The following is a 27,151-nucleotide window of genomic DNA, read 5'->3' on the forward strand; positions in this document are numbered from 1 at the left end:
CCGCCCGCCGCCCGGGGACCCGGCGAGGGGCAGGGGCAGCCCCGAGCCGGCCCCGGACCTCCCCGGCTGGCGTCCCACGCTGACCGGAAAGTTCGTCCCCTCGCGCCCTGCCGAGCCGCTCCGGGAGCCCCGCCGCGACGAGGTGAGAGCCTGGGGGGAGGGGAGGGAGAGGTGCCCGCCCGCCGAGGAATGTGTCGGGCTGAGGGGTGGGGAGCCGGGGTCCCCGGGCGCCGCGGCCGGCGGGGGCCGGCTGGGCGCGAGAGCCGGGATCATGTGCTATTTGTCCCGCGGAGGCGGAGAGAGGTGCCAGGCCCGGGGCGGCCGTCGGTTGGCTGGACAGCAGGACGGGGTCTTCATGGCCGCCCCGAGAGGCCGGGCCGAGGCCTGCCTGGGAGCGGCCGGGTGGGCAGCGTACAGGTGTCCGGGGCCCCTTTCGGGTCGGCCGGCCCCACCCCGGCCGCGGGCTCCTCTCCGTGTCCCACTGTGCTTTTACGCTGCACCGACCGACCCCTGACCCTACCCCCGTTCCTTTCCCGCTGTTCACCGGCCTTGCCGCCCTATTCCCTGACCCGTTAGCCTGCAACGGCGCTACCGTTGCTTGTCCCCACCAATGCCCCTTCTCAGGGTCTGGGGGTCAGGGTTGTATTTCCTGAGACAGCCTCTGTGATCTCAGCCGCTGGCTTCCTGTCCTGAGACTGACCAGCCCCTTCGTCCCTCCCATGCCCTGCCCAGGAAGGCTGGTGAGGTGAGAGCCAGCATGACAGGGGGTCTTTTGGGGCTACGGAAGGGACCGGGGCATCCCTGAACGCGCCTCACAGTCCTCCACCCTTTTGTCCGTGGGCGTGGGCTGCTCAGGCTCTCCTCCCAGGGTGTGGGCACCCGGATCACCCACATTCCTGGGCTCCAGACTGGCACCTTCCCCATGGCAGCGGACGCCATAGCACTAGCCCTAGGCTGGGGCTGGGTCTGCCTGTTTTCTTTCCATTCTCTCCCCTTTCGGGGAGTCCTCCAGGGCCTCCTCTCCCATAAAGCCACAGGTATTCTGGGTCCCCCAGCAGGAGCCCTGGGCGTTGGTAGGGATGGATACAGGATGACCCCACCCTACCCTGCTCATTGTCCTCGATCCTGGGGAGGAAGTGCTGGGGGTTGGGCAAGGGGTTTGGGGCCCACAAGGCAGGCCTTGTGGATCCCAGTCCTGGGCTGTACTTCCAGCCCTCGGACTTTGCCCCTCAGTTCTCCCTCCCTGATGAGTGGAGTGTGTGGGCCCTAAGTGGGAGCTGGTTTCTCCTTCTTCCTTGCGGGTCCTGTGGGGAATTTAGGGCAAGTTCCGTAGTTGGGGTTTTCTCCTCTCATCTGTCTCCTGTACTTCTGATTTGCGCTTTTGCCCCAAAGCTCCCTTTCTGCCTGTTTAACGTCGCTGTTTGGTGTCCTTTGTGTCTCTTCTTCCTTCCCTTTTCCCGTTTTTTCTTTCACAGCATCATCTCAATCTTGTCTTCTTTCTCATGTCCCTCATTTTCTCGGTGTTTGTGGCTTTCTGCCCCTTCTCACCCCCATTCCCACCACCCTCATTGTTTCTGGCCATGTGTCCCTCTCTCTGAATTGCCCCTCTGTCCAGCCTCTCTCTCTCTTCTCTATCTGAATGTTCAGTATGCTTGTGACTGACAAGGAATAAAAATATCATCGTCTCTGCCCTTGGATTCACATTGCATTGGGCCACTTCAGAGGGGCAGCCATTCTTAACCTTTTTTAATGCTACCCCCAGACCTCTGGAGCCACAGGTGCCTTCTAACCAGTCTTCCCCCACAACCAGGGCTTCCCCCACAGCCACAGCTGGCGTGGCCAGGCCCCAAAAGTAGGATGGGGCTCCCCCTACGAGGGCCGGTAGCAGCCAGAACTGATACAGCCCCCCTGATCTGGGGCCAGGACGCCAGGTAACTCTGGGGTGAAGGCCCAGGTCCCTGTGAGCCGGGATATGGCTGGGGAGAGAGGCAGGAACATCTTTGGGATTCCCTCAGGAGAGTGACATTTGGGAGAAAGGCCAGGGGAATAGGAACTGGGTCCTTGAAAAACTGGGTAGCTGGACAAGGAGGATGGGGAGCCTGGTTCCTGGGAGAGGTTAGGAGGCAATGTCTGGGCTGCCGAGGGGCTCTAACCACCTCTTCCTTCTCTGTCCTCTAGCTGAGGAGGGTGGGAGTATCTGGAGCCATGGCTGGCGCCTCAGTGAAAGTGGCAGTGAGGGTTCGGCCCTTCAATGCCCGTGAGACCAGCCATGATGCCAAGTGTGTGGTCACCATGCAGGGCAACACCACCTGTGAGTGAGTCCCAGGGGTCTGGCTGGGCACGGTGGGGAAGCTTGGGTCCACCACACAGGCCGGTCACACCAGGCCGGACCAAGGGGAGAGCCGTGTTGGGCATAGAGCAGGTGCTAGTTGTAAGGGCGGGGCTGGGGCAGTCTGGCCTTTCTGAGGGGAACTGTTGGCCTGGAGCCCTCCATTGCCCAATCCAGAGAGGCAGCTCAGTGGGGGTGGGCCCTAGAAAGCCAAAATTAGCTTTGGTGACTGGAGGGGGTGGGGTGTATTAAAGGGGAGAGATGAACTAGCACAGAGGTGGGGAGGGGGGTGCCTGGATTCCAGGGTTGTGGGGCATGGGCAGAGGTTGGGAGCACCTGACTTTGGCCTTCCTTTCTTCATTTTCTCCTGCTCCTCAGCCATCATCAATCCTAAACAGAGCAAGGATGCCCCCAAAAGCTTCACCTTTGACTACTCCTACTGGTCACACACCTCGGTGAGGTCTTTGGACTGGAGAAGGAGCTAAACAATGAGGGATAGGGGATTTGTATCCTGGGAAGGGGCATTGCTAGGAAATGGACCTCCAGGGAGGTGGTTGGGAAAGCCAGGATCCCTGGGTGGGGGTGGGTGGGTAGGACCCTTAGATTGTGATTGGGACAAAGATTGGGGAAACAGAAGCCCTTGGGATAGTTAGGTCTGGCAGGGAGTTGGGTAGAATTTTCAGGAATGATTAGGACATGATGATGGAGGGCGGCAGGACCTTTGGGCAGTCATTGATGATGAAGGCAGGACACTTGGGATCTAGAAACTAAGGACACAGTCATCCAGAGCTCTCTGCTGTGGTTCTCTGCCTTCCTTTCACACAGGCCGAGGACCCCCAGTTTGCATCTCAGCAACAGGTGTATCGGGACATTGGAGAAGAGATGCTGCTCCACGCCTTTGAAGGCTACAACGTGTGCATCTTTGCCTACGGGCAGACCGGGGCTGGGAAATCCTACACCATGATGGGGCGGCAGGAACCTGGGCAGCAGGGCATTGTGCCCCAGGTACACACCTCGGACCTGGCAGGACGTCCAGGGCAGGGCCATCAGCAGCTGCTCTCTGGGAGAGCAGAGACAGGATCTAAGGATTACAGAGCAGAGACCTGGTTGTCTGAGGCTGTTTGTGATAGGGGATGTGATGGAGGACTTGGCTATAACCTGGACAGCCAGGGCACTTTGGGGAGGGGGTCTTCTCCCACCCCTCCCAAGACAGCGAGATGCTGTGAGAAGAGCCAAGGCGTTGAAGCCAGAGTCTTGGACTTGAACCCTGGCTCTACCACTTACTACTGTTTGACCTTGCCGTGTAATTGTTCGTGGGCTTAGTTCCCCTAGAGGCTTGTATTCTGTAGGCAAGGTGTTGACTGTAGAGAAAGCCAATCTTGAGTAGCTCAAGTTTACCATAATTGTCTCTGGTTGTGCAGCATATACGTTTGCATTCTGGTTTACTGAATGCTATCTTGTGACCGGGGCAAGTGTGAAACCTCTCCGAGGTTCAGCCTTCCCATCTGTAAAATGACAGTGACCCCTCCTTCAGAGGTTTGGGGTAAGGGTTAAACACAGTCCCATGGGACAGGGCTTGGCCCGGTACTGGGCACTGTAGGTGTGCCATAAATAGGAGCTACAGTGGTGTGTTTCTGTGCTCTCCCAGCTCTGTGAGGACCTCTTTTCCCGCATTAGTGAGAACCAGAGTGCTCAGCTATCCTATTCTGTGGAGGTAAGCCCAGGTTTTGGTGGGGGTGGGAGTGGGGATGGGAAGGGTGGGAGTGGGGATGGGAAGGGTAGGCTTTTCCTGGGCAGGAAGATAGGAGAACTGAGTAAGACCGAGGATAGTCTCTGGAGTCAGACAGCCTGGGATCCAGTCCTGGCCCTGCCAGTTACTGACTGTGGCTTTGGGCAAGTGATTTAATCTCTTAGTGCCTGAATGTGTTTTATTTGTAAAATGGAGATAATGACTGGATCCACCTCCTAGGGTTGTTCGTTCGGAGAATCAAATGAGCTAGCCAATGCAAGATGCTTAGTACTGTGCCTGGTGCATAGTAAGTGCTCAGTATGTGTTAGCTACAATTACCTGTATCGTGTCCGATGAGATCAGAGTCAGTGTCATTGTCAGGGTTGTTGCAGCTTTGCTACTTACTTGCTTCTCTCTCAGGTGAGCTATATGGAGATTTATTGTGAACGGGTACGAGACCTCTTGAACCCCAAGAGTCGGGGCTCTCTGCGGGTCCGGGAGCACCCCATCCTGGGCCCCTATGTGCAAGACCTCTCTAAATTGGCTGTGACCTCCTACGCAGACATTGCAGACCTCATGGACTGTGGCAATAAGGCGCGGTGAGGCAGGGTGACAGAGTGGAGGGAAAGGGGGCCAGGGCTGGGAGAAGGGGAGGTAGGACCCCACTGACCCATTCTTCTCCTCCCCAGGACTGTGGCTGCCACCAACATGAACGAGACCAGCAGCCGTTCCCATGCTGTCTTCACCATTGTTTTCACGCAGCGCTGCCATGACCAGCTCACTGGGCTGGACTCAGAGAAGGTGAGAGCCCACTTCCCACCTCCCACCGCCACCTGGCAACAGGGATGATGATGTGATGGGAAGGCCTGGGTGCCTCCCTCCCTGCTCATGCTGGGTCGGCTGCCTCCTCTGGGCTTCTACAGTTCCCTGTCCTTCCCCCACCAGACCTGTGTGCAGCAATCTTGTTTGCTGGTTTCTTCTTCTTATTAGACTTCTCAGGGCAGGGCTTGGATCCCACCGTGTCTCTTTTCCAGACGTTTAACAGGCATATAAACATTTGTAAATGAATAAGTCAACAGAGGGATGAGTATCCAGCTTCTCACTCTTGCGTTGTGTATCCTTTCATCCTGCCCCTTTCCCTCACCCCCTTTTAACTTTTCTCCCTTGCCAGTTACCCACATTCCTGCTGGATATTCCCCTGATTTCCCTGCCCCATCCCCTGCCAAGCCCAGTCACCTCCTGCCTCTTTCCTCTGACCCCCAGGTTAGTAAGATCAGTTTGGTGGACCTTGCTGGGAGCGAGCGGGCTGACTCCTCGGGGGCCCGGGGCATGCGCCTGAAGGTGAGGGGGCCTAGTGCAGAAGCGCTGGGGCTGTGCACGAGGTCTTCCGTGACCTGGGACTGGATGGGAGAGGAGGCTGGAGAAGTGGACTCAGCTAGGAGAGGAGGGTCTCATTCTTTACGTTCCTCATTCCTTTCCAGGAAGGCGCCAACATCAATAAGTCCCTGACAACTCTAGGGAAGGTGATCTCGGCCCTTGCAGATATGGTAAGGCCTGGGGGTTGGGGAGAGAAGGGGCTCTGGTGAAGGGGGCAAGGGGGCAAGGGGGGTGGCCCAGCCTGACCCCCCTCCCCCTTCCATCCCCAGCAATCAAAGAAGCGGAAGTCGGATTTTATCCCTTACAGGGACTCTGTGCTCACTTGGCTGCTCAAGGAGAATTTGGGTGAGGACCCCCTCCTCTCTCTCTGCTGACCTGCTGCCATCCCACGAACTCCTTTTTGTTTATCTGAAAAATCCCTTTGCCACCCTAGAATCCCAGATTCCTCAGTTGTCCCCCTGACCGCTGCTCCAGGGAACATCCATCAAAGACTTCCCGAAGCTGAGATCAAGGCCATGCCCCCTCTGCCCAGCCAAGGGCCTTGTGGCTGCCTGTGACTCCCTGACCCACACCCACTGCTGACTTCACCTCCCCCACTGCTCTGTGAATCCCCACCCTTCTCTTATGTGTCCCTGACCCCATTCCCCTCCCTGTGACCCCCAGATTTCATGGTTAGCTCTACAGCTCTTAGCTTCATCTGATCTCAGACAGGGAGCTTGTCAGACCCCTCCCTGGGCACTAAGACTCACTTGACCCCGTGATCCAGTCTAACTTTTCATAGGAACTAGTGATCCGGCCTCAGACTGGGATCTTGTCAGACCCCTGCCTGGGCACTGAGGCTCACTTGCCCCGTGATCCAGTCTAACTTTTCTTAGGAACTAGTGATCTGACCTCAGACTGGGATCTTGTCAGACCCCTCCCTGGGCACTGAGGCTGACTTGACCCCATGATCCAGTCTGACTTTTCTTAGGAACTAATGGTGCTAAAGCCTTTCTCTCCTCTCCCTTAATAGGTGGGAACTCCCGGACAGCAATGATTGCAGCCCTGAGCCCCGCTGACATCAACTACGAGGAGACCCTTAGCACCCTCAGGTAGGGCTTCAGACTCTGGCTGGGGTGGGCAGTGTATGAAAAGCACTGGGAACTTAGAGGCCAGCTACCCTGGGCCCTGCATATGAGATGGGGTGGAGCCCACCCTGCCCCAATATCTCGAGACCTGGGAGGGAGAGAGGGAAATAGGTCACAGACCAAGGGTTCCCCTGTGGGCCTCACCCACCCTGCTCCTCCCTTCTCACCCCAGGTATGCCGACCGCACAAAGCAGATTCGCTGCAATGCCATCATCAACGAGGACCCGAATGCCCGGCTGATCCGAGAGCTGCAGGAAGAGGTGGCCCGGCTGCGGGAACTGCTGATGGCTCAGGGGCTCTCAGCTTCCGCCCTGGGAGGTAGGGGTTCCAGGAGAGGGGCAGCTCAGCAGTATCCCTCCTCACTTGCCTTTGCCCAGTCCTGGGGCCAGGGAGGGGTCACTCATTATGCAGCCGTTTACATGGCAGTGATGTGGATGACATGGACAGGACTTCTCACATCTTTAGATGTTACAAAGCTGGGAGAGACTGATTGTCCGTGGAGAGTCAAGATTCAGAAGGACCTTGAAAGGCTGCTGGAATTAATAAAATGACAGAAGCAGAAATCAATGTCAAGTTTTTCATTTATGGTTCAAAAAAAATAAATCATAAAGAATAGGCTGGTGGGGGCAACCGTCTTGGCAGAAGTTCTTGTAGAAACATTAGGGTTTTAGTTGATCATAAATCTGTTGTTGTCGATTCTGACTTGTAGCGACCCTATAGGACAAAGTAGAGCTGCCCCATAGGGTTTCCAAGGAGCGGCTGATGGATTTGATCTGCTGATGTTTTGGTTAGCAGCCCATCTCTTAAGCACTGCACCACCAGGGCTCCTTGGTTGATCGTAAGCGTAACAAAAGTCAACAATAAAATAGTGTTAAAACGTAATGTTTAGTCTCACTAGTACAAAGCAGCTTCCATATGAGAAGATGTATAAGCAGTCTTGGCCAGGTCCAGTGTGCTCTTCATTCAGTTTTGGGGTCTATCCTGTTGAGAGCAGTCAAGGTGCTGAGGGGCATGGAATCATGTGGGCAACAGGACAGGGAATAAGGTGTTAATTCTTCACAAGACAAGGATAAGATAGACATGATGTCTGGCTTCCAACATTTGAAGGGTTGTCATGTAGAGAAAAAACCAGTATAGTGTCTTTCATTCCTTGGGGCTGAAGTAGAAACACGAGGCAGATTTCAACTCAGTGAAAGGAACTGGTTTGCTCAAAAATGAGCTCTCCATCCCTGGAGGGGTGCAAACAGAGACTGGATGCCCATTTGTGCATCAGGATTGTATCCTTTCACCATACTTACTCAGTCTGTATGCTGAGCAAATAATCTGAGAAGCTGGACTGTGTAAAGAATAATGTGGGATCAGGATTGGAGGAAAACTCACTAACAACCTGTGATATGCAGATGACATAATCTTGCTTGCTGAAAGTAAAGAGAACTTGAAGCACTTACTGATGAAGATCAAAGACCATATAATCTCCAGTATGGATTACACCTCAACATAAAGAGAAAAAAAATCCTCACAAGTGGACCAATAAGTGGGGAAAGGATTGAAGTTGTTAAGGATTTCATTTACCTGGATCTACAGTCAAAGCCCATGAAAGCAGCAGCCAAGAAATCAAATGATGTATTGCACTGGGCAAATCTGCTGCAAAAGACTTCTTTAAAATGTTAGAAAGCAAAGATGTCACTTTTTGTGTCTGACCCAAGCCATGGTGTTTTTAATCACCTCATCTGTGTGTAAAAGCTGGACAATGAATAAGGAAGATGGAAAAATTGATGCATTTGAATTACAGTGTTGGTGAAGAATATTGACTATACCATGGACTACCGGAAGAATGAACAAATCTGTCTTGGTCTCCTACAACATGTGTCTTTCTGTGATTGACTTATTTCATTCAGCGTAGTGTCCTCCGGATGCATCCATGTTATGAGATGCTTTACAGATTGAACAAATCTGTCTTGGAAGACATACAGCCACAGTGCTCCTTAGAAGCGAGGATATTGAGACTTGTCTCACATACTTTGGACATGTTATCAGGAGGGACCAGTTCCTGGAGAAGGGCAGCATGCTGGTAAAGTAGAGAGTCAGCAAAAAAGAAGACCCTTGATGAGATGGATTGACACAGTAGCTGCAACAATGGGCTCAAACATACCAACGATTGTCAGGCCGGTGTAGGACTGGGCAGTGTTTCGTTCTGTTGTACATAGAGTCGCTGTGAGTCGGAACTGATTTGACGGCACCTAACAACAACAACAACAACAACGGCCGTAGGAGAAAGGAGCCCCTGTGACGCAATGGTTAAGCACTCGGCTGCTAACCGAATGGTCAGTGGTTTGAACCCAACAGCTGTTCTGTGGGAGAAAAGACCTGGTGGTCTGCTCCTGTGAAGATTACAGCCTAGGAAACCCTATGGAGCAGTTCTCCTTTATCCTGTAGGGTTGCCATGAGTCTATCAACTTGATGGTGCCCAACAACAGTGGGATGAGTTCCCACTTGGTGTGAGGTTGACCAGATGTCTTCTGAGGCCCTGCACATACTTGTCCTCTGTGAAGCGCCTGGCCCTCACTGTGTCTCTCATCAGCTTCCTGTTTCCTTACTCTTGCTCTTTTACCTCTCTCTCCCTCCCAGGCCTGAAGGTGGAAGAAGGAAGTCCTGGAGGTGTTCTGCCAGCCGTATTGACTCCCCCTGCCCCAGCTTCACCCTCCTCTCCCCCTGCACACAATGGGGAGCTGGAGCCATCGTTCTCCCCCAATGCTGAGCCCCAGATTGGGCCTGAGGAGGCCATGGAGCGGCTCCAGGTAGGAAGCTGGAGTTGGCAAGGCCGTGTGGATCTGGGGGCTCCTGAAAGTTTATTTCTCCAAAGCCAGGGATTGCAGAGAAAGAAGGAATCTCAGGAGTAATGTGGCCCCTTTGGTAGATACGTGTCCCAGACTGTCCTGATTCCTGCCCGTCCTTGTGCCCCCAGGAGACAGAGAAGATTATAGCTGAGCTGAATGAGACCTGGGAGGAGAAGCTACGCAAGACGGAAGCCCTGAGGATGGAGAGGTGTGAGGGGTTGGGGCCAACAGCTGAGGCCTAGGAGTGGGGTGGGAAGGGAAAGTCGAGCTCCCTTGAGGGAAGGAGGCTGGGGGTCATGATGCTAGACCAACATTTGCCTCTCCTTCTCCCACAGAGAAGCCTTGCTGGCTGAGATGGGGGTGGCCATGCGGGAGGATGGGGGAACCGTAGGTGTCTTCTCTCCAAAAAAGGTGAGTGAGGGGTTGCGTGAGGTAGGAGCTCTCTGGATCCTTTTAGAGAAGAGGGTTGAGGAGGTGGCAGGGTGGTGGGCTCTAACCCTGGTCTCTCTGCCCCGAGGTCTCTGAATTGTCTATCATCTCTGTTCCCTTCTCTACTGCCTCCTCTCTGTATTGTCCAACCACCCCTGCCTGCCAGCTTCTTGCATGTGCGTCAGCCAGAAAGTGAGCGCAAGTGAAATGCCTGGGGCCAGGGACTCTACAAGGATGGCAGGGTCCCTCCCCTTAGGGGGATTTCAAGAGCTGCTTAGAATAGTTTTTACAAACATCACCTTACACGTGTATGTATGTTAATTCGTGTATAGAATTGATTTCTGGAAGGGTTCGTAAGAAACTGGTTATAGTGGTTATTTTTGAAGAGGAGAACCAGTTAAGCAGTTGACATTGAGTGGATTCCAACTCATGGTGACCCCATGTGTGTCAGAGTACAACTGTGCTCCATAGGGTTTTCAGTGGCTCATTTATTAGAAGTATATTGCCAAGTCTTTCTTCCAAGGTGCCTCTGGGTAGACTTGAACCTCCAGTCTTTGGGTTAGCAGTTGAGCATGTTAACTGTTCGCACCACCCCAGGATGGGGAAGAGACTTACCGTATAGTTTTTTGTCTCATTGGGACTTTGTACCTTGCGCAGGTATTACCTACTTAAAAAAGAAAGCTAAAGACAATTTTTTTTGAAGGATAACTTGGGAAGATAAGACTTATAAAGGCAATAGAGGAGGAGCAGGCACCAAACTGTAGGATGGTGATTTTAAACGCAGCGAGGGGTTTAAACATGGAAGCGGAAGTGTGGCCTACAGGTATTTGGAGAGGAGTTTCCTGGAGAAGGTGGCTTGGAAAGTGGAGCCTGAAAGATGAATTGGATTTGGGGGGGTCGTGAGGAGCAGGGAGATCCCCGACTAAGCAAACATGGGGTACATAGGCAGTCCTCGGAGCTGGGCGGGGCACGCCAGCCTGCCATGTAGCATGTGTTCAGTAAACCTTGGCTGAGAGGAAGGAAGGAAGCAGAACAGGCGTGACCAGGCTCAATTAAAACTATTGAACCACCAGCATGGCCCAGGGCCTGACCAACCAAAATGGACGCAGGCTTAGACAGCTGGCACAGCTGTACCGGTGCATCCGGATGGATGGATGGTGTGGAAGCCACGTGAGCAGAGCAGGAGCTTCCAGCCCCACAGGAGAACCAGCCAAGCCTGTCTGGTCCATGGTACAGAGCAGAGCAGGATCAGGCCCTCAGTCAGATCCACCGTGCTCTGGCGCAGACGACATCACTGGGGGCTGCCTGGCAGAGCTGCCTGGCTCTGTATTTTGTCAGGTCAGGTCCGCCTGGTCAACTGAGCAAGCAGGGATCATTGAACAGGGATCTGAAAAGAGGAGAGGGGAGCTCACTTTACGATGGCAGAGGTGCAGCAAGAAAGCTGTGGGTGGATGGTTGAGAGTAGCAGGCTTGGTGTGAGGGGCCTGGCCTAAAGCTGGGTTGCAGGGCTTTGGGGTTCTTCTGAGGGAGCCAGACCTTCCTGGCCCCAGCCAGATCTAGGGGAGAAAGAGGGGCTACCGATGACTGTCAGCGTGACTTCAAGCCCCTGGGGTGCCTGGCACCTGAAGCGTTTCCACCATGCTTGGAGGGTTGGAGAAAAGGCAGAAGAGGGTGGGAAAACTGGTGGCGTGGGAGCATCTTCCGGGAGGACTTGGTCTGCACAGGAGGTGCCACCTGCTAAAGTCCAGAGACCAAAGGGAGGGAGTTGCTGTTTTATTTTTAATAATTCTTTTTGAAAACATAACGCACACCAGAGAGAACATTCAAATAGTGCTAAAAGGTGTGTACTGTGCAAAGTAGGCCTCCTTCCTTCCCACCCCCAGGCTTCCTTCCCAGAGGTGGCCTCTGTTCTCAGAGGTTGCTGTGTTTTAGGGAGAGTCTTGTCATGTACAGGCACGTGTTACGTGTAATTATACAGCGGAACCTGAGAAAGCTGGAACCTGTGTAATACAGGCAGAAACCTGTCAGAGAAGGGAAACTCAAATGTTTCCTACTAAAACGAGTGGTAGAAAAGTGTTAAGACTGTACCCTGTCAAAGGCGGAAAACAAGGTGGTCCCGTCGAGTTCTGGCTCTCGCAGGTTTCACTGTGTAGGTACACACAGACAGACAGACAGACAGACACACACACACACACAGACATCCTTCCTTTTTGGTAGCGATTGTATAGCCTACATTTCCTTTTTTCATGTAACAATGTATCGGGGTTCCGTGCACATAGGCATGTAGAACAGGTGTCCATTCTTTTTGACAGTGGCAGGGTATTCCGCTGTATGGACGTAGGGATAATTTGATCAGCTTCCTACTGATGAACGTTTAGGTTGTTTCCAACTTGCTACTGTAAACAGTGCTACAATGGATGGTGTCATAAATGAGCCTAGTCCGTCCGACAGATTCTTGGAAGTGGAGACTTTGGGTCAAATGGTAGCCATTTAAATGGTTACAACCATGCCGGTTTGTACTCCCAAGACCAGCATACGGCCTTCCCTCACCCTCATCAACATTCTAGGTTATCAGACTCTTTGATCTTTGCAGTCTGGTTGGTGAAAAAGGTGTCCTAGAATAGTTTAATCTTATATTTTTGTCAAGGTGGTGAGGCTGAACATAGTTCTAATAGTTTAAAAGGCGTTTTAGAAGGAAGAAGTGTTACACTTATACAGGAACCATGTTTGGTGGGGGTGGCTCCAATCCAGGAATTGCTGGATAGGGAATTGAGTCCTAGGGAAAAGCTACAATTTGTCTTGAAGAGACCAAAGACCCTTAGGGAAAGACCCTTCTTGCTGAGATCCCTCCACCAGGCCTAAAAAAAAAAAAAAAAAAGGACTTCTTAAATCAGATTTTCAAACCTGGCTCGGGAGCTTCCTTTCAGAGGCCAAGGGCGAGGCAGGAGCAGACTCTGGGTCCCTCCCCCAGCCTCAGCCTGAGCGGCTCTCTTCTTATCTGCTTTACAGACTGGTCTTCTAGGTAAGGTTTCATGGGAACAAAGGGTCTTGGGACCGAGCAGAGATTGAAAAGCATTGCCCTAAATCATGTCTTATCTCCCCAGGGGTAGATCCCTTTCAGCTCCGGTGCCCATCCGTGCTGCTTTCCCCAAGCAGGCCTGACACCAAAGTATGGGGAGGAGGCCTGACGGGATGCCGGGGTGGGGGCAGACATATGGATGTTCATTACATCCTGAGGCTCACTGCCCAGGGCAGGGGACCAAAGAAACACTGGGCCCGACTGCTGGCTCTTCTTCCTCTGCACGCTGGGCTGTCCGCCCCCATGCTGCGCCCATACTTTCTTCCATGCGGCTCGCTCTTTTGCACGTCCACGTTCTCCTTATCCCCAGTGACCAGCTCTGGTGCTGTGTTTTCCACACAGTTCTCCTGGTCCCCCCGAGCGCTCATACTTCTTCACCTTGTCCACCTTTGCATGGGAACGCCTCCCAGAAGAGGTGACACTTAGCTCTCCAGAGCAAGTGAATGAGTGAGCAAATGAACTATGTGAGGGAGTGGAAAGATCAGAAACACTTTTATGAAGCAACAGCCTCTCACTTGTTGCAGTATTTCCGCGCCAATTCTTACCTCCTCAGGTTGACTCTGGTTTTCTTACTGACGGCACAGCAGCACCTGGATTTGACTCGTCTCTGGGTCCAGCCCAGCAGCTCACTCGCATGTAGAAAAAAAAAAAAAAGCGCGCAGTAAATCCTTGTAGATTGGAGGCAGGGGGTCTTGTGTTCGGTTGGAAGATTTAGGAAAGCTTCGTGGAGGAAGCGGGATTTGAGACAGACTGAAGGGTGCGAAGGAAATGAATGATTTTGACAGGTGGGGGTGGGGGTGGAGCCAGGAGGGGGGCTGTTCAGGGCAGAGATCTATGTCGGGGATACAGGAGGCCTGCCTCTGACGTGAGCGCTCGCAGTCCGCTGGGTGGGAGGATGAGGAGGAGAGAGAGGCTGGGAAAGGCGCCGGGCCCTGACGTGGAGGTTCTGGGAGGCCAGGATACAAAGCAGGGCTCAAGTCAGGTGCGCATGGGTGCCAGTGGGAGAAACCTGAGCCAAGAATCAATGAAATGGCTGTGATGTGGTGTGAGCAGGAAGCTGGGAGACTGGAGATGGCAGGAAGTCAGGCATCACCTAAGGCTGGGTGGTGCAGAGAAGGCGGACAGATGGGGCCGAGGGAACAGATGTGACAGTCAGTGCCTGAGCGGGCTGTAGCAGGAAGAAGGCTTGTGTGCTGCTCTGAGTAACATGCTGTGGAGAGCGGGGATATCAGGAGAAGCAGAGAAGTCAGGAAAGGATAGTTTTGGGGACAGAAATGAGCTGAGTCTTCAGTGTGGAGCAGTATGGTGATCGGCCAGGTGTGAGGGAGGGTTTGGGTAGGGTGGACTTGGCAGGGACAGCACCAGGCAGCTGCTGCAGTGACCTGGGCACAGGTGAAGCAGGCCTGGGGAAGGCAGTAGCTGTGGAGAGTGGGGGGAGTCTAGTGTGAGACGGGTTTCTTTGATTCTAAATTGAAGTGACACTTATTTTTAAATTATAGAAGTCATACACACACCTAGGAAATTCAAGTTTGGTGAAAGGTGAAAAATACCAGTCCCCTGCCTTACTCTCCAGAACATGCAGGATATATTTTGGAGGGAAGAAATGATGGAGCCTGGGGGACAGAGGGAGAGAAGAGGAATCCTTAGTGGATTCCAGGGTTTCCAGTCAGGGGGGCTGGTGGGTCGGGGCGCTTTTCCCAGGAGTGGCCTGGGGAAAGGTTGCTAACTTGGGAGCGGGTGTTTTTAGTAGGCCACGTTGTGTATGAGGAGAGCGCGGGTCAGGCCAAGGTGATTAGTTGATAGAATGGGTGTAAGTAAGAGGTTAGAACCAAAGCTGTCCCTCAGGGCAGAGGTGATAATGAGGGCGGGAGATGAGCGAGGGGAAGGGAGAGCGGCCAGCAATGTTAGAACCAGGAGGGCTGTCTCCTGAATCTCCTTCCCTCCCTTCTGCTTGGTGGCACCCCCTGGCTGACTTGTGATCCTTCCCCTGATGACCTGTCTCCCCTCTCAGACTCCCCACCTGGTGAACCTAAATGAAGACCCCCTGATGTCGGAATGTCTGCTCTACCACATCAAAGATGGCGTCACCAGGTAGTGTTTGCTCAGTGGCCTGTGGGGTGGCCTCTCCCTTTGGGGTTTGGTTACAGAGGGACAGCCACAATGGTGACTCCCTTTTCTGTGCCCTCACTGGAGAGCCACAGATCTCTGGAAAGCTGCCCCACAGTCTTGCCTGCTCTCTGGGCTTCCTGGGAGGTTGCTGAGCCTGCCCACCTGCCCAGTGGCTGTCCAGCCTCCACCCACTCATTTGGTTAGAGTGAGATGGCTCCTGGGATCAAATCAATCCAGTAATTGCGAGGAGAGCTTCTGACTTACTGGGGCAGAAGAATTGGTGGGGAACTTTTTAGACCACTTCATTCCTAGCTTCTGCCACTGTTGCCTTGGCATCCCTTGGTGGGACTCTCTCAACGGACAGAGAAGGGAAACATGGCCCCGGCCCCATGTTGATGAAGGGCAGTGCCCACGTGACAGCTAAGGGCAGGTGGCTTCACTGGCTGGTGCTAACGAATCCCTGGGTCTCAATGCCTCTGAGGTCACCTCCTGAAGTTAAGGAGTGAGGGCCTTTTCTCTCCCACCACAGGTGTTTGGCTGTCCTTGGTGATCATTGCAGGTAGAGAGTGAGTGCTCTGGGTGGTTAGCCCTCAGGATGGTTGGAAGGCCACCTGCCTAGAGCACCCATCCCACTCCAGGTTCCCTTCCGTGAGTAACCTGGAATCTCCAAACAGTCCCCTTTTGTTGTATAACATGATGACTTAGGAACTCGGGTTTTGGAGTCAGGCAGACCTGGGCTCACATCCCAGCTTCATCACTGCTCAGCTGTGAGGCTTTAGGCAAGTTATTTCACCTTTTGGAGCCTCCATTTCCTTATCTGTGAGGTAGGAGTAGTGATGCTTGGCTCACTGAGTTGGATGAACTCATGTTCATGAAGGGCTTGGCAAATGCTTGACATACACTCAGAAAATGTTGGTGTTGCTTCCCCAGGGTTGGCCAGGTGGACGTGGACATCAAGTTGACTGGGCAGTTCATTCGGGAGCAACACTGCCTATTCCGGAGCATCCCTCAGGTGGATGGAGAAGGTAATGGCTGAGGGGGTGAGAGTGGAGTGGCCAGACGCCCCATGTTCCACCTCACAACACTGAACACAGAGGCCTGGGCCGGGCACTGTGGGGTGCGGTCATGTAAAGAGGTGATGTGTCCTTGCCCTTGAGAAGGGCTTCTAGCTGATCGGTAAGCAGTAGGGGGATACCAAGGGCCCAGCTATCTGAGCCCACCCTGAGGGTGCAGACAACTGGGGTGGTCAGAGAGTGGTGAGGGTCCCTGAGGCAAAAGCAGAACAATATGGTGCACCAGCAGTTTGGTGAAGAGGAAATTCCCACTTTCCTCCTTGATTTCTTTAGCCTAGAATAGTATCCTGGTCATTTTTTTATGAAAACCTGTATTTCTTTCAGTGGAATATCTGAATTTATCTCTATGGAGAACGTGCTTCTATCCAGCTATGGTGGCAAAGGTTTTGGTCCACGTATCCCTCTGGTTCCAAAACTTTCAGAGACTTTTAGCCCTTATATGGCCAGAGCACAAAAGCTGTTAGGAACCCTAAGTCCTCAGAGTAAAAGCGGAAATAACGCCTGGTGACCTACTTCCAAATAATCAGCCATTGAAAACGCTGTGGAGACAAATGTTCACAGATGGGAGTTTATTAGTGGTTACTAGGGGTGGGAGGGAGGGGGAAAGAAAGGGGGGTAGCTACTGCTTAAGGAGTACTGAGTTTTAGTGTATAGTGAAGGAAAAATGGCATTGATTAAGAGTAGGGTTGCGTGGCTGATTAATGTAATTGCTGTCAATAAGTTGTACACCTGTAAAAAGCTGTGTGATAGATACACTTACAACAATGACAAAAAAAAAAAAAGTAGCTGCTGAGACTGCTTATGTATAACCAAACATCTCCTGGGATTTGGTTCCTTGGTTTGGCGGTTTAGGGTCATAGTTTCATGGATAACCCAGTTAATTGGCCTAATACCATGTTTAGTGCTTCTGTTGTATACCTCCTAGTTTGTTCTGTAGTGCCTGGGGTCTTAAAAGCCAGCAAGTGGCCATCCAAGGCACAACAGTTGGTCTCTATTCACCTGGAGCAACAGACGATGAAGGAGAGTCAGGAATAAGAGGAGGAGATGGAATGTGTGGCTAATTGCCTCCATGAACAACTGCTTCTTCTGCCATGAAACCAGAAGAAATAGATGGTGCCTGGTTACCATTACTGAACGTTTTGATCAAAGATTCTATAGAAGAATCCCGATCAAGAGGGGGAAAATGTAGAACAGAATTTCAAATTCTCAAGAAATCTAGAACTTCTGGAGTCATGGAGGCTGGATGTAACCCTGAAACTAGTGCCCTGAAATAATCTTTAAACCTTAAAGATTAAACCAAAAATTTCCCCCAAAGTCTTCATAAAACCAGACAATAGTTTAGCTTGACTAGTAAAGAATATCTGCCTTGAGCTATCTATATGGGACCAAATTGACAACAGCAGCTTGAAAGATTAGTTATGAACCTGAGGGGCAGTGAGTTTATGTTAAAACAGGGGGAATAACTTGCAAAAGGAGGGCGAGAATGGTTGCACAACTTGAAGAATGTAATTAACATCACTGAATTGTACATGTAGAAACTTGAATTGGTGTTTTTCTGTGTATATTCTCAACAACAACAAAATAAATGATCAAAAAAAAACAAAACAAAACAATACCAAAAATCTCTGTGAAGCACAGTTCTACTCCAACACACACGGGGTCACCATGAGTTGGAGTCGACTCACTGGCAGCTGGTTTAGGATCAAGGTAGTGGCCCGTCTGACCTGTCAAGGCAATACTCACGTGGCTCAGGCATATTTCGGGGTGATCATTTTATTCTGGGCCAGTCATTTAAAAAAAAGAATGATTTGTTGAGTCCACTTAGGCCCAGATGAAGTTGAGGTCTCTGTAAATGAGCTGGGAAGGGAGGCCAGGGAGGCAAGACACCTTACACACCAAGCTCTCCATCCGACAGACCCTGTGTGTTGTGCCTCCGAAATCTAGAAGCGCCTAAGCTAACATCTTGAGAGGAAAGGGAGATGGGCATGCATGGTCAGGAAAAATACTATTGGGTGCCTTACAGCTCAGGTTTAACATAATGCCTGTTGGGTTTCAGTTTGATTCAGGGTCCGCAGATAAACATAGTTATTCTGGCCTGGTTCAAGTCCCTGGTGGCAACACCGTTTCGGCATTGTGGGCTGAAAGCTATTGAATCAGTTTCGCCCAGTGAGTTATTGTGGAGTTTCTGGTGGACAGTTACCTGGAGCCCTGTGCTCGGGGAGATATCAGAGCCCTCCAAGGCCCCTGGAGCAAGCCGACCCCCAAGGGGCCCATAGGGTTTGGAGAGATGAGACAGACACATGCGAAACTGTTATATCACAGTAAAAGCAGCTGGCGATTCTGTCCTCACAGGTGGGGGCCGTAAAGATTGAGTCAGCTTGGGGCCTCTGTTCTTGTGGAGTCCCTGGGTGGTGCAAACAACCTGCTTGGCTGCTGACCAAATGAGGATCGAATCCATCCAGAGGCAGCTCGGAAGGAAGGCCTGGCAACCTACTTAGGAGAAATCAGCCATTGACAACTCTGTGGAGCACAGTTCTACTCCAACGCACATGAGGTCACCATGAGTCGGAGCTGACTCCATGGCGACGGTTAATTTTTTGGTTCTTAAGGCAGATTTAAGACTTTACCAAAGATAGGCCAGAGGCAGGGGAACAGCATGGGCAGGGGTCTAGAAGTAGAAGAATGGTTATTACTAAGCCTTTACTTTGTGCCTTCACATTTTCCACATAGCTCACAGACAAGGGAGCCGGGCCCACAGACGAGGGAGCCGGGCCCACAGACGAGGGAGCCGGGCCCACAGACGAGGGAGCTGGGCTCACAGACGAGGGAGCTGGGCCCACAGACGAGGGAGCCGGGCTTACAGACGAGGGAGCTTAGGTCGTTTGCCCAAGACCAGACAGCTAGAAAATGGCAGAACTGGATTCAAACACAGGATGTGAGCGCTACCTGGCGCTGCCTCAGTACAGATTGTTGTGGACTTGTGGACACGAAGAAGGCTGTTCTGGCCAGGCTGGGCATTCATCTCCTCACCTGGCCTCATGTCCCCTCCTGTCATGACACCTGCCCCCGCTTGACTTTAGATTATCTGTTTATTGTTTACTGTCTGTCTTATCAGCCAGACGTAAGCTCTATCAGAGCAGGGATTTTTGTTTTTTATCTCTACTGTATTTCCAGGACCTAAAATAATGCCAGGAGTCCTGGTGGCACAGTGGCTAAGCACTTGGCTGCTAACCCACAGGTCAGCAGCTCAAACCTACCAGCTGCTTATCATGGGAGAAAGATGTGGCAGTCTGCTTCCATAAAGATTTCAGCCTTGGAAACTCTGTGGGACAGTTCTACTCTGTCCTGTAGGGTCATTGTGAGTTGGAATCGACTCAACAGCAACAGGTTTGGTTTGGTTTTGGTTAAGATAGTGCCTGGCATCTAGTAGGGACTAAATATATACGTGGAATGAATGAATGCATTTTGGGGCATGGTGGGAAATAACAAAGTAAGGGTAGGGGTGAAGACCTATTGCAGCCACTTTCTGTTGCCGTTCCCCGGACACATGGTGATGTCCTTACCTGTCTCTGTCTTTCCCTTCTCCAACATTTCTGCCCATTGAAATCCAAGCCTCCCTTCAAGTGTCGGCTCACGTAATTGTTTCACGTAATCATTTCCAGTTCTCCGCCCCTAAGCTGAGTTCTTCTGTGCTTTCTTTGTACTCCCACAGTTTAGAAGTGCCACATTCTGCTTTATGTTACAATTAATTCTGGTTTCAGTGTTTATTACTTTTAATATAAATGATAATAACTCACTTTTGTGTGTCACTTTTTAAATAAATACTGAGTTTTTGGTGGAACTTTACACAGCAAATTAGGTTCTCATTTAACAATTTCTATACATATTGTTCAATGTTCAGTGACACTGGTTACATTTTCCACATCGTGTCAACATTCTCCGTATTTCCATTCTGGTCATTCCATTTCCATTAATCCAGCTTCCCTGTTCCCTTCCCCCCCTTCTCATCTATGCTTTAGGGTCAGTGTTGACCATTTGGTCTCATATAGATGATTTTTTTTTTTTTAAACACAGGACTCACTGTGATATTGTTTATTTTATGAGCTAATTTGTTATTTGGCTGAAAAGTGACCTCCAAGAGCTTGCATATCATTTTATGGTTTATTTCTTTGAACCGTTCAACCACTCTATAAAGGAAGATTTCATTATTCTATTTTACAGAGGCTTACAGCAGTTTTTTTTTTACAGCAGTTAGATGACTTGCTCAGTGTCCCTTAGCTGAGAAGTTGCAGCGTCTGGGTCTTTGGGATACAGGGGTTCCTCCATGACAGCAGAAGCCCGGTGGCTCAGTGGTTAAGAGCTCAGCTGCTAACCAAAGGGTTGGCCATTCGAATCCACCAGCCGCTCCTTGGAAACCCTGTGGGGCAATTCTGCTCTGTCCTGTAGGGTCGCTATGAGTCAGAATCAACTTGATGGCAGTAGGTTCCATGACAGCAGGCACCACTACTCAAGGGCATGCACCTTTGTGTCCCCAGCAAATGACAGGTTCAGTAATTAGCAAAGGTTTGGGTTGGGTTGACTTTGTCTTGTGGTTTGACAAGATTAGCCAAGTGGCTGTTTGCAAGTGGCCTGGAGACAGAGAGATTGGCTAGGAGCGTGCTGAAGGAATCCAGGTCTAGTCAGGGATAATGTTATTGGAAAGGAAGGAATGGATATCTGGAAGGCAGAAATGGCAAGGCCTGCTGACCAGTTGGACATGAGGGATAAAGCCCTCTGAGAATTACTGGTTTTCCAAGCTGCTGCTGGGGACGGTGATGGTGGGTGAGTAGGGAGCCACTCTAAAGGCTTCTGGGAATTGTAGTTGGGGCTCTAACCCTTCTTCTGCTCTTCCTTTCTGTGCTGCCTGCCACCAGAGGGGCCATGGCACCCCGACAGGTACTGGGGGTGGGGCTGGTAGTGCATGTATGTTTCTCGGGGGCTAATTGCAGATGGGAGTCTGTGACTGTAGCCCACCTTCGCCTGTGGTCTGATCTTTCCCTCTGCTGTCTCTCTCTGCTCAGTGGTGGTCACACTGGAGCCTTGTGAAGGAGCTGAGACATACGTTAATGGGAAGCTGGTGACTGAGCCACTGGTGCTGAAGTCAGGTAGAAGTCCCGTGGCGTGAGGATTGGGGGTGTGGCTGTATGTAAGAAGTCCCAGGCAGAGCTTTCTGGGTGAATCCTAGGGTCGGACCCTAAAATGAATAGGTAATGGCATGGGAATATGAAGAAGGAACTGGGAAGAAAAGAAAAAGGAGTCAGGTTTTGGGTCCACTTGCTGCCCTAGAGAAATGGGGAAAGGGTATCAGGCCCTCCTGATGCCCTTGACCATCAGGGATAGGGGTGGTTTCTGAGGTCAACTAGGAGAGCGCTTGGCTCTGGCTCCCCTCAGGCTTCGGGTGATGGGAGAGAGGGTGTCAGGGCCCTGGGACTCGGGGTAATGTCCTGACGCCTTGGACACGGGTGGGTTTGTGGCTATGGGGGAGTGGGTCCACATTGCCCTCCTCCCATCTCCAGGGAATAGGATTGTGATGGGCAAGAACCATGTTTTCCGCTTCAATCACCCGGAGCAGGCACGGCTGGAGCGGGAACGAGGGGTCCCCCCACCCCCGGGACCGCCCTCTGAGCCTGTCGACTGGAACTTTGCCCAGAAGGAGCTGTTGGAGCAGCAAGGCATTGACATCAAGTTGGAGATGGAGAAGAGGTGCGAGGGAGGAGACTCACCCCGTGGCCCTCCAAGGCCGTCCCTTGCAAGCCCCCAGCCCCCAGCCTCCCCCTGTGGTCGTTCACCCCATTGAAGTGGCTCCTGAACCCCACACAGCTCCTCCTTCCCTCCCTACCCAACCCCAGATTGCAGGATCTGGAGAACCAGTACCGGAAGGAAAAGGAGGAAGCCGATCTGCTGCTGGAGCAGCAGCGACTGGTGAGGGGCTGAGCGGGGGAGCGGGATGGCCTGGGGTGTCGGGCGTGGGGCGCGGGGCATGCCGAGCATGTGGCTGAGAGGCTGGAGATGGGCTGGTGAGAGGGCCAGCAGTGAGGCTGGGCAGGGGGAGCCATGGGGCGTGGGGCATGGGGCGTGCTGGGCATGTGGCTGAGAGGCTGGAGATGGGCTGGTGAGAGGGCCAGCGGTGAGGCTGGGCGGGGGAAGCCGTGGGGCGTGGGGCGTGCTGGGCATGTGGCTGAGAGGCTGGAGATGGGCTGGTGAGAGGGCCAGCGGTGAGGCTGGGCGGGGGAAGCCGTGGGGCGTGGGGCATGGGGCGTGCTGGGCATGTGGCTGAGAGGCTGGAGATGGGCTGGTGAGAGGGCCAGCGGTGAGGCTGGGCGGGGGGAACCGTGGGGCGGGGGGCGTGCTGGGCATGTGGCTGAGAGGCTGGAGATGGGCTGGTGAGAGGGCCAGCGGTGAGGCTGGGCGGGGGGAACCGTGGGGCGTGGGGCGTGCTGGGCATGTGGCTGAGAGGCTGGAGATGGGCTGGTGAGAGGGCCAGCGGTGAGGCTGGGCGGGGGGAGCCGTGGGGCGTGGGGCATGGGGTGTGCCGGGCATGTGGCTGAGAGGCTGGAGATGGGCTGGTGAGAGGGCCAGCGGTGAGGCTGGGCAGCAGTCAGCCTGACTCCTACTTTCATTTCCCTGCTCTGAGGCAGAGGGGAGTGGCGATGGAGATGAAGGCTGGGGTGGCTTCTAGGAGGAGAACGTGAGAGAAATGTGACTTGGGAAGGAAACCATTGTGTGCAGGGAGCTAAAGTTCCTTCTGGTTGACCAGGGTTTCCCAGATACCAGTTGAACCTTGGCCACCTTTTACCATATCCAGGCGTGATCCAGAATGCTCACCTTCCGTGCAGGAGACCCAGGTTCGATTCCTGGCAAGTGCTCCTCCTGTGCAGCCACGGTCTGTCAGTAGAGGCTCACCTGTTGCTGTGAGACTGTACAGATTTCAGTGGAGCTTCCAGTCGAAGACAGACTAGGAAGAAAGGCCTGGTGACCTACTTCCAAAAAATCAGCCAGTGAAAACCCTATGGACCACAGCGGTCTGATCCTGTCGTGCACAGGGTCGCCACGAGTTGGGGTCTGACTCGACAGCAACCAACGATAACAAACCATATCCCAGTGCCACCCGCACTGGTACTTAGTTAAGGGTTTTCTTTAAGTGCACTTACTGGATGCAGCTGTACCCAGTATGTGTGGATGGCTTCCTCCCGTCAGCCCCACCTGTAAGCACTCCTCCGCGTACACGGAGCTGGGGCTGTGTCTGTGAGGCAGACACTCTCATGTCCATTTCGAGGATGAGCAGAGGTTGAGCAGCCTGCCCGAGGGCACATGGCTAGTAAGGGGTGGGGCAGGACTGGAGCCCAGGCACCCTGATGAGGTGTTTCTCCTGTATTTGGGGACCTCTGGGCTAGGACTCCTGGGCCTGGGGTGTCTTAGCCCTCTCCCTCTCCTCTGTCTGCCCCAGTATGCGGATTCGGACAGCGGGGACGACTCTGACAAGCGCTCCTGCGAGGAGAGCTGGCGGCTGATCTCCTCCTTGCGGGAGCAGCTGCCCCCCACCACGGTCCAGACCATCGTCAAGCGCTGCGGCCTGCCCAGCAGCGGCAAGCGCAGGGCCCCTCGCAGGGTTTACCAGATCCCCCAGCGACGGCGGCTGCAGGGCAAAGACCCCCGCTGGGCCACCATGGCCGACCTGAAGATGCAGGCGGTCAAGGAGATCTGCTACGAGGTGGCCCTGGCTGACTTCCGCCACGGGCGGGCGGAGATCGAGGCCCTGGCCGCCCTGAAGATGCGGGAGCTGTGCCGCACCTACGGCAAGCCGGAGGGGCCCGGAGACGCCTGGAGAGCTGTGGCCCGGGATGTCTGGGACACGGTGGGCGAGGAGGAAGGCAGCAGCGGTGGCAGTGGCGGTGGTGAGGAGGGAGCCCGCGGGGCGGAAGTGGAAGACCTCCGGGCTCACATCGACAAGCTGACGGGGATTCTGCAGGAGGTGAAGCTGCAGAACAGCAGCAAGGACCGCGAGCTGCAGGCCCTGAGGGACCGCATGCTCCGCATGGAGAGGGTCATCCCGCTGGCCCAGGTAGGGAGGCCCTGCCGCCGCCACAGCCCGGGACCCACCAGTCCCTCAGCTCTTCCCTTTAGGGACCTGAACCTCCCACCTCAGATTCCAGCCCTCCTCCTTTCTTTGAACAAAATATTATAACACAGTTTCTCTTAGTACAGTTTGTGAATCCCTCGCTGCAAAATCACCAGGTCAGTAGTTAAAAAATGCAGATTCCTGGGTTCCGCTCCCAACCTACTGAATCAGAATCTTCGGAGGTGAAAGTGCTTTATGATAAGCTACCCAGGTGACTCTGAAGTACAATTAAGTTTGAGAACCACTGATTAAAAAAAAAAAACTGATAGGAAGCCTACAATTCTTAAGTTATAGCTCAGCAGATGTTTATATAGGTACATCCGTCAGGTGCGTGTACCTACATACATAGGTACATGTACCACGCTCCCCTTTGGCTGACCACTTGCTCTGTGAGAACCCCTGTGCTGAGTGCTTTTTGCGTGTTCTCATTCAGTCCGCACTGAGCCCTGTGAGTGGTAGGGCAGTCACCTGTCCCTGTTCTGCGTTTGTTCACTCGGCAATAATTTCTTATAGTGCTTTAGATGAAGGTTTACAGAGCAAATTATTTCTCATTAAATAATTAATACACATACTGCTTTGTGACATTGGTTGCCAAACCCATGATGTGTCAGCACTCCCCTTCTCAACCTTGGGCTCTCTTCACTATTAGCTTTCCTGTCCCCTCCTGCCTTCTTGTCCTTGCTGCTGGGCTGGTGTGCCCATTTGGTCTCATTTTGTTTTATGGGCCTGCCTGTCTTATCTTTGGCTGAAGGGTGAACCTAAGGAGTGACTTCTTTACTGAGCCAAAAGGGAGTCCGGGGGCCATACTCCCAGGGTTTCTCCAGTCTCTGTCAGACCAGTAAGTCTGATCTTTTTTTTGTGAATTAGAATTTTGTTCTACATTTTCTCCAGCTCTGTCCAGGACCCTCTATTGTGATCCCTGTCGGAGCAGTTGGTGGCGGTAGCTGGGCACCATCTAGTGGTGCTGGGCTCAGTCTGGTGGAGGCTGTGGTAGTTGTGGTCCCTTAGTCCTTTGGACTACTCTTTCCCTGTGTCTTCAGTTTTCTTTATTCTCCCTTGCTTCAGACAGACTGGGACCAGTGGAGAATCTTAGGTGGCCACTCACAAGCTTTTAAGACCCCAGATGCTGGTCATCAAAGTAGGATGTAGAACATTTTCTTTATAAATTAGGTTATGCCAATTGAGCTTGATGTCCCCCGAGACCATCGTCCCCAGCCTAGTAATTCTGTCCCTCATGGAGTTTGGATGTGTCTGTGAAGCTTCCATGACCTTGCCTTGGTCAAGTTGTACTGACTTCCCCAGTAATGTGTACTGTCTTACCCTTCACCAGAGTTACCACTTAGCTATTGTCCAGTTAGTGTTTTTCCATCTCCACCCCTCCTGTCCCTAGTAATCATCAAAGATTGTTTCTTTCTGCGTGTAAATGTTTTCTTGAGTTTTTATAATAGTGGTTTCATATAGTATCTGTTCTTTCGTGATTGACTTATTTTACTCAGCATAATGCCCTCCAGATTCATCCACGTTGTGAGATGTTTCGCAGATTCATCAGTGTCCTTGATCATCGTGTAGTATTCCATTGTGTGTTTGTACCACAGTTTATCCATTCATTTGTTGATGGGCACTTAGGTTGTTTCCATCTTCTTGCTATTGTGAAAAATGCTGCAGTGAACATAGCTGTGTGTATGTCTATTCTTATGACGGCTTTTATTTTGCTAGGATATATTCCTGGGGTGGGATAGCTGAATCATATGGTATTTCTATTCCTGGCTTTTTAAGAAAGAACCATATTGTTTTCCAAAAGGGTTGTTTGCATTCCCAGCAGCAGTACACAAGATTTCCAACCTCCCCTCGGCTGCTCCAACATTTGTTGTTCTCTGTTTTTTTGAATCATGCCAGTAATGTCGGGGTGAGCTGGTATCTCATTGTAGTTTTGATTTGCATGTTTTTTAATGGCTAGTGGGAAACCCTGGAGGCATAGTGGTGAAGAACTACATCTGCTAACCAAAAGGTCAGCGGTTTGAATCCTCAGCGCGCTCTTTGGAAGCCCCATGGGGCAGTTCTACTCAGTCCTGTTGGGTCGCTATGAGTCGGAATCTACTCAGCGGCAGTGGGCTTTGTTTTTGTTTTTAGTGGCTAGTGATTCGAGCATTGCCTCATGTGTCTGTTAGCTGCCGGAATGTCTTCTTTGGTGAAGTGTCTTCATATCTTTTGCCCATTTTTTAATTGATTATTTATCTTTTTGTTGTAGAGGTGTTGGATTTTCCTGTAGATTTTAGAGATTAGACCTTTGTCAGATTTGTCAGAGCCAAAACTTTTTTCCCGGCCTATAGTTCTCTTTTTACTCTTTTGGTGAAGTCTTTTGACGAGCATAATTTTTAGAAGATCCCAGTTATCTAGCTTATTTTCTGGTGTTTGTATATTGTTAGTTATGGTTTGTATCCTATTTATGCCATTATTTGGGCCTCTAGCATTGACCCTATTTTTTCTTCCATGATCCTTATAGTTTTTGGTTTTGTATTTAGGTCTTTGATCCATTTTGAATTAGTTTTTGTGTATGATGTGAGATATAGGTCCTGTTTCATTTTTTTTTACAGATGGACATCAACTTTGCCAGTACCATTTGTTAAAAAGACTATCTTTTCCCCAATTTAATGGACTTTGGACCTTTGTCAAAGATCAGGTGACCATAGGTGGATGGATTTACATCTGGGTTCTTGATTCTGTTCCGTTGGTCAGTGAGTCTGTCGTTGTACCAATACCAGGCTGTCTTGACTACCGTAGCTGTATAGTAGGTTCTGAGGTCAGGTAGTGCAAGTCTTCCTACTTTATTCTTCTTCAATAGTGCTTTACTTATCTGGAGCCTCTTTCCTTTCCATATCAGGTTAATGATTAGTTTTTCCATCT

At 52.0% G+C, this 27,151-nt stretch overlaps 1 protein-coding gene across 3 annotated transcripts in view; it reads left to right on the forward strand.

The window, feature by feature from the left end:
• The first annotated feature begins 50 nt into the window (after positions 1-50).
• Positions 51-27,151, forward strand: part of KIF1C (kinesin family member 1C) — a 30,123-nt gene continuing 3,022 nt past the window's right edge. The window contains exons 1-23 of one of the 3 annotated variants that reach the window (XM_049860047.1): positions 51-142; positions 674-745; positions 1,811-1,931; positions 2,179-2,311; positions 2,708-2,784; positions 3,155-3,334; positions 3,978-4,043; positions 4,479-4,657; positions 4,748-4,859; positions 5,322-5,399; positions 5,540-5,605; positions 5,705-5,780; positions 6,448-6,526; positions 6,735-6,880; positions 9,191-9,360; positions 9,528-9,607; positions 9,735-9,810; positions 14,919-14,998; positions 15,947-16,041; positions 21,150-21,233; positions 21,645-21,831; positions 21,978-22,050; positions 23,576-24,190. In XM_049860047.1, the coding sequence (XP_049716004.1) occupies positions 2,206-2,311; positions 2,708-2,784; positions 3,155-3,334; positions 3,978-4,043; positions 4,479-4,657; positions 4,748-4,859; positions 5,322-5,399; positions 5,540-5,605; positions 5,705-5,780; positions 6,448-6,526; positions 6,735-6,880; positions 9,191-9,360; positions 9,528-9,607; positions 9,735-9,810; positions 14,919-14,998; positions 15,947-16,041; positions 21,150-21,233; positions 21,645-21,831; positions 21,978-22,050; positions 23,576-24,190 (2,625 nt within the window). In that variant the 5' untranslated portion in view covers positions 51-142; positions 674-745; positions 1,811-1,931; positions 2,179-2,205. Of the gene's footprint in view, positions 143-673; positions 746-1,810; positions 1,932-2,178; positions 2,316-2,707; positions 2,785-3,154; positions 3,335-3,977; positions 4,044-4,478; positions 4,658-4,747; positions 4,860-5,321; positions 5,400-5,539; positions 5,606-5,704; positions 5,781-6,447; positions 6,527-6,734; positions 6,881-9,190; positions 9,361-9,527; positions 9,608-9,734; positions 9,811-14,918; positions 14,999-15,946; positions 16,042-21,149; positions 21,234-21,644; positions 21,832-21,977; positions 22,051-23,575; positions 24,191-27,151 lie in introns of those variants that run through there. The other 2 variants (XM_049860046.1, XM_049860048.1) reach the window with 2 other exon arrangements.

The sequence above is a fragment of the Elephas maximus genome, chromosome 19 (genome assembly GCF_024166365.1).
Source record: "Elephas maximus indicus isolate mEleMax1 chromosome 19, mEleMax1 primary haplotype, whole genome shotgun sequence".
NCBI lineage: Eukaryota > Metazoa > Chordata > Mammalia > Proboscidea > Elephantidae > Elephas > Elephas maximus.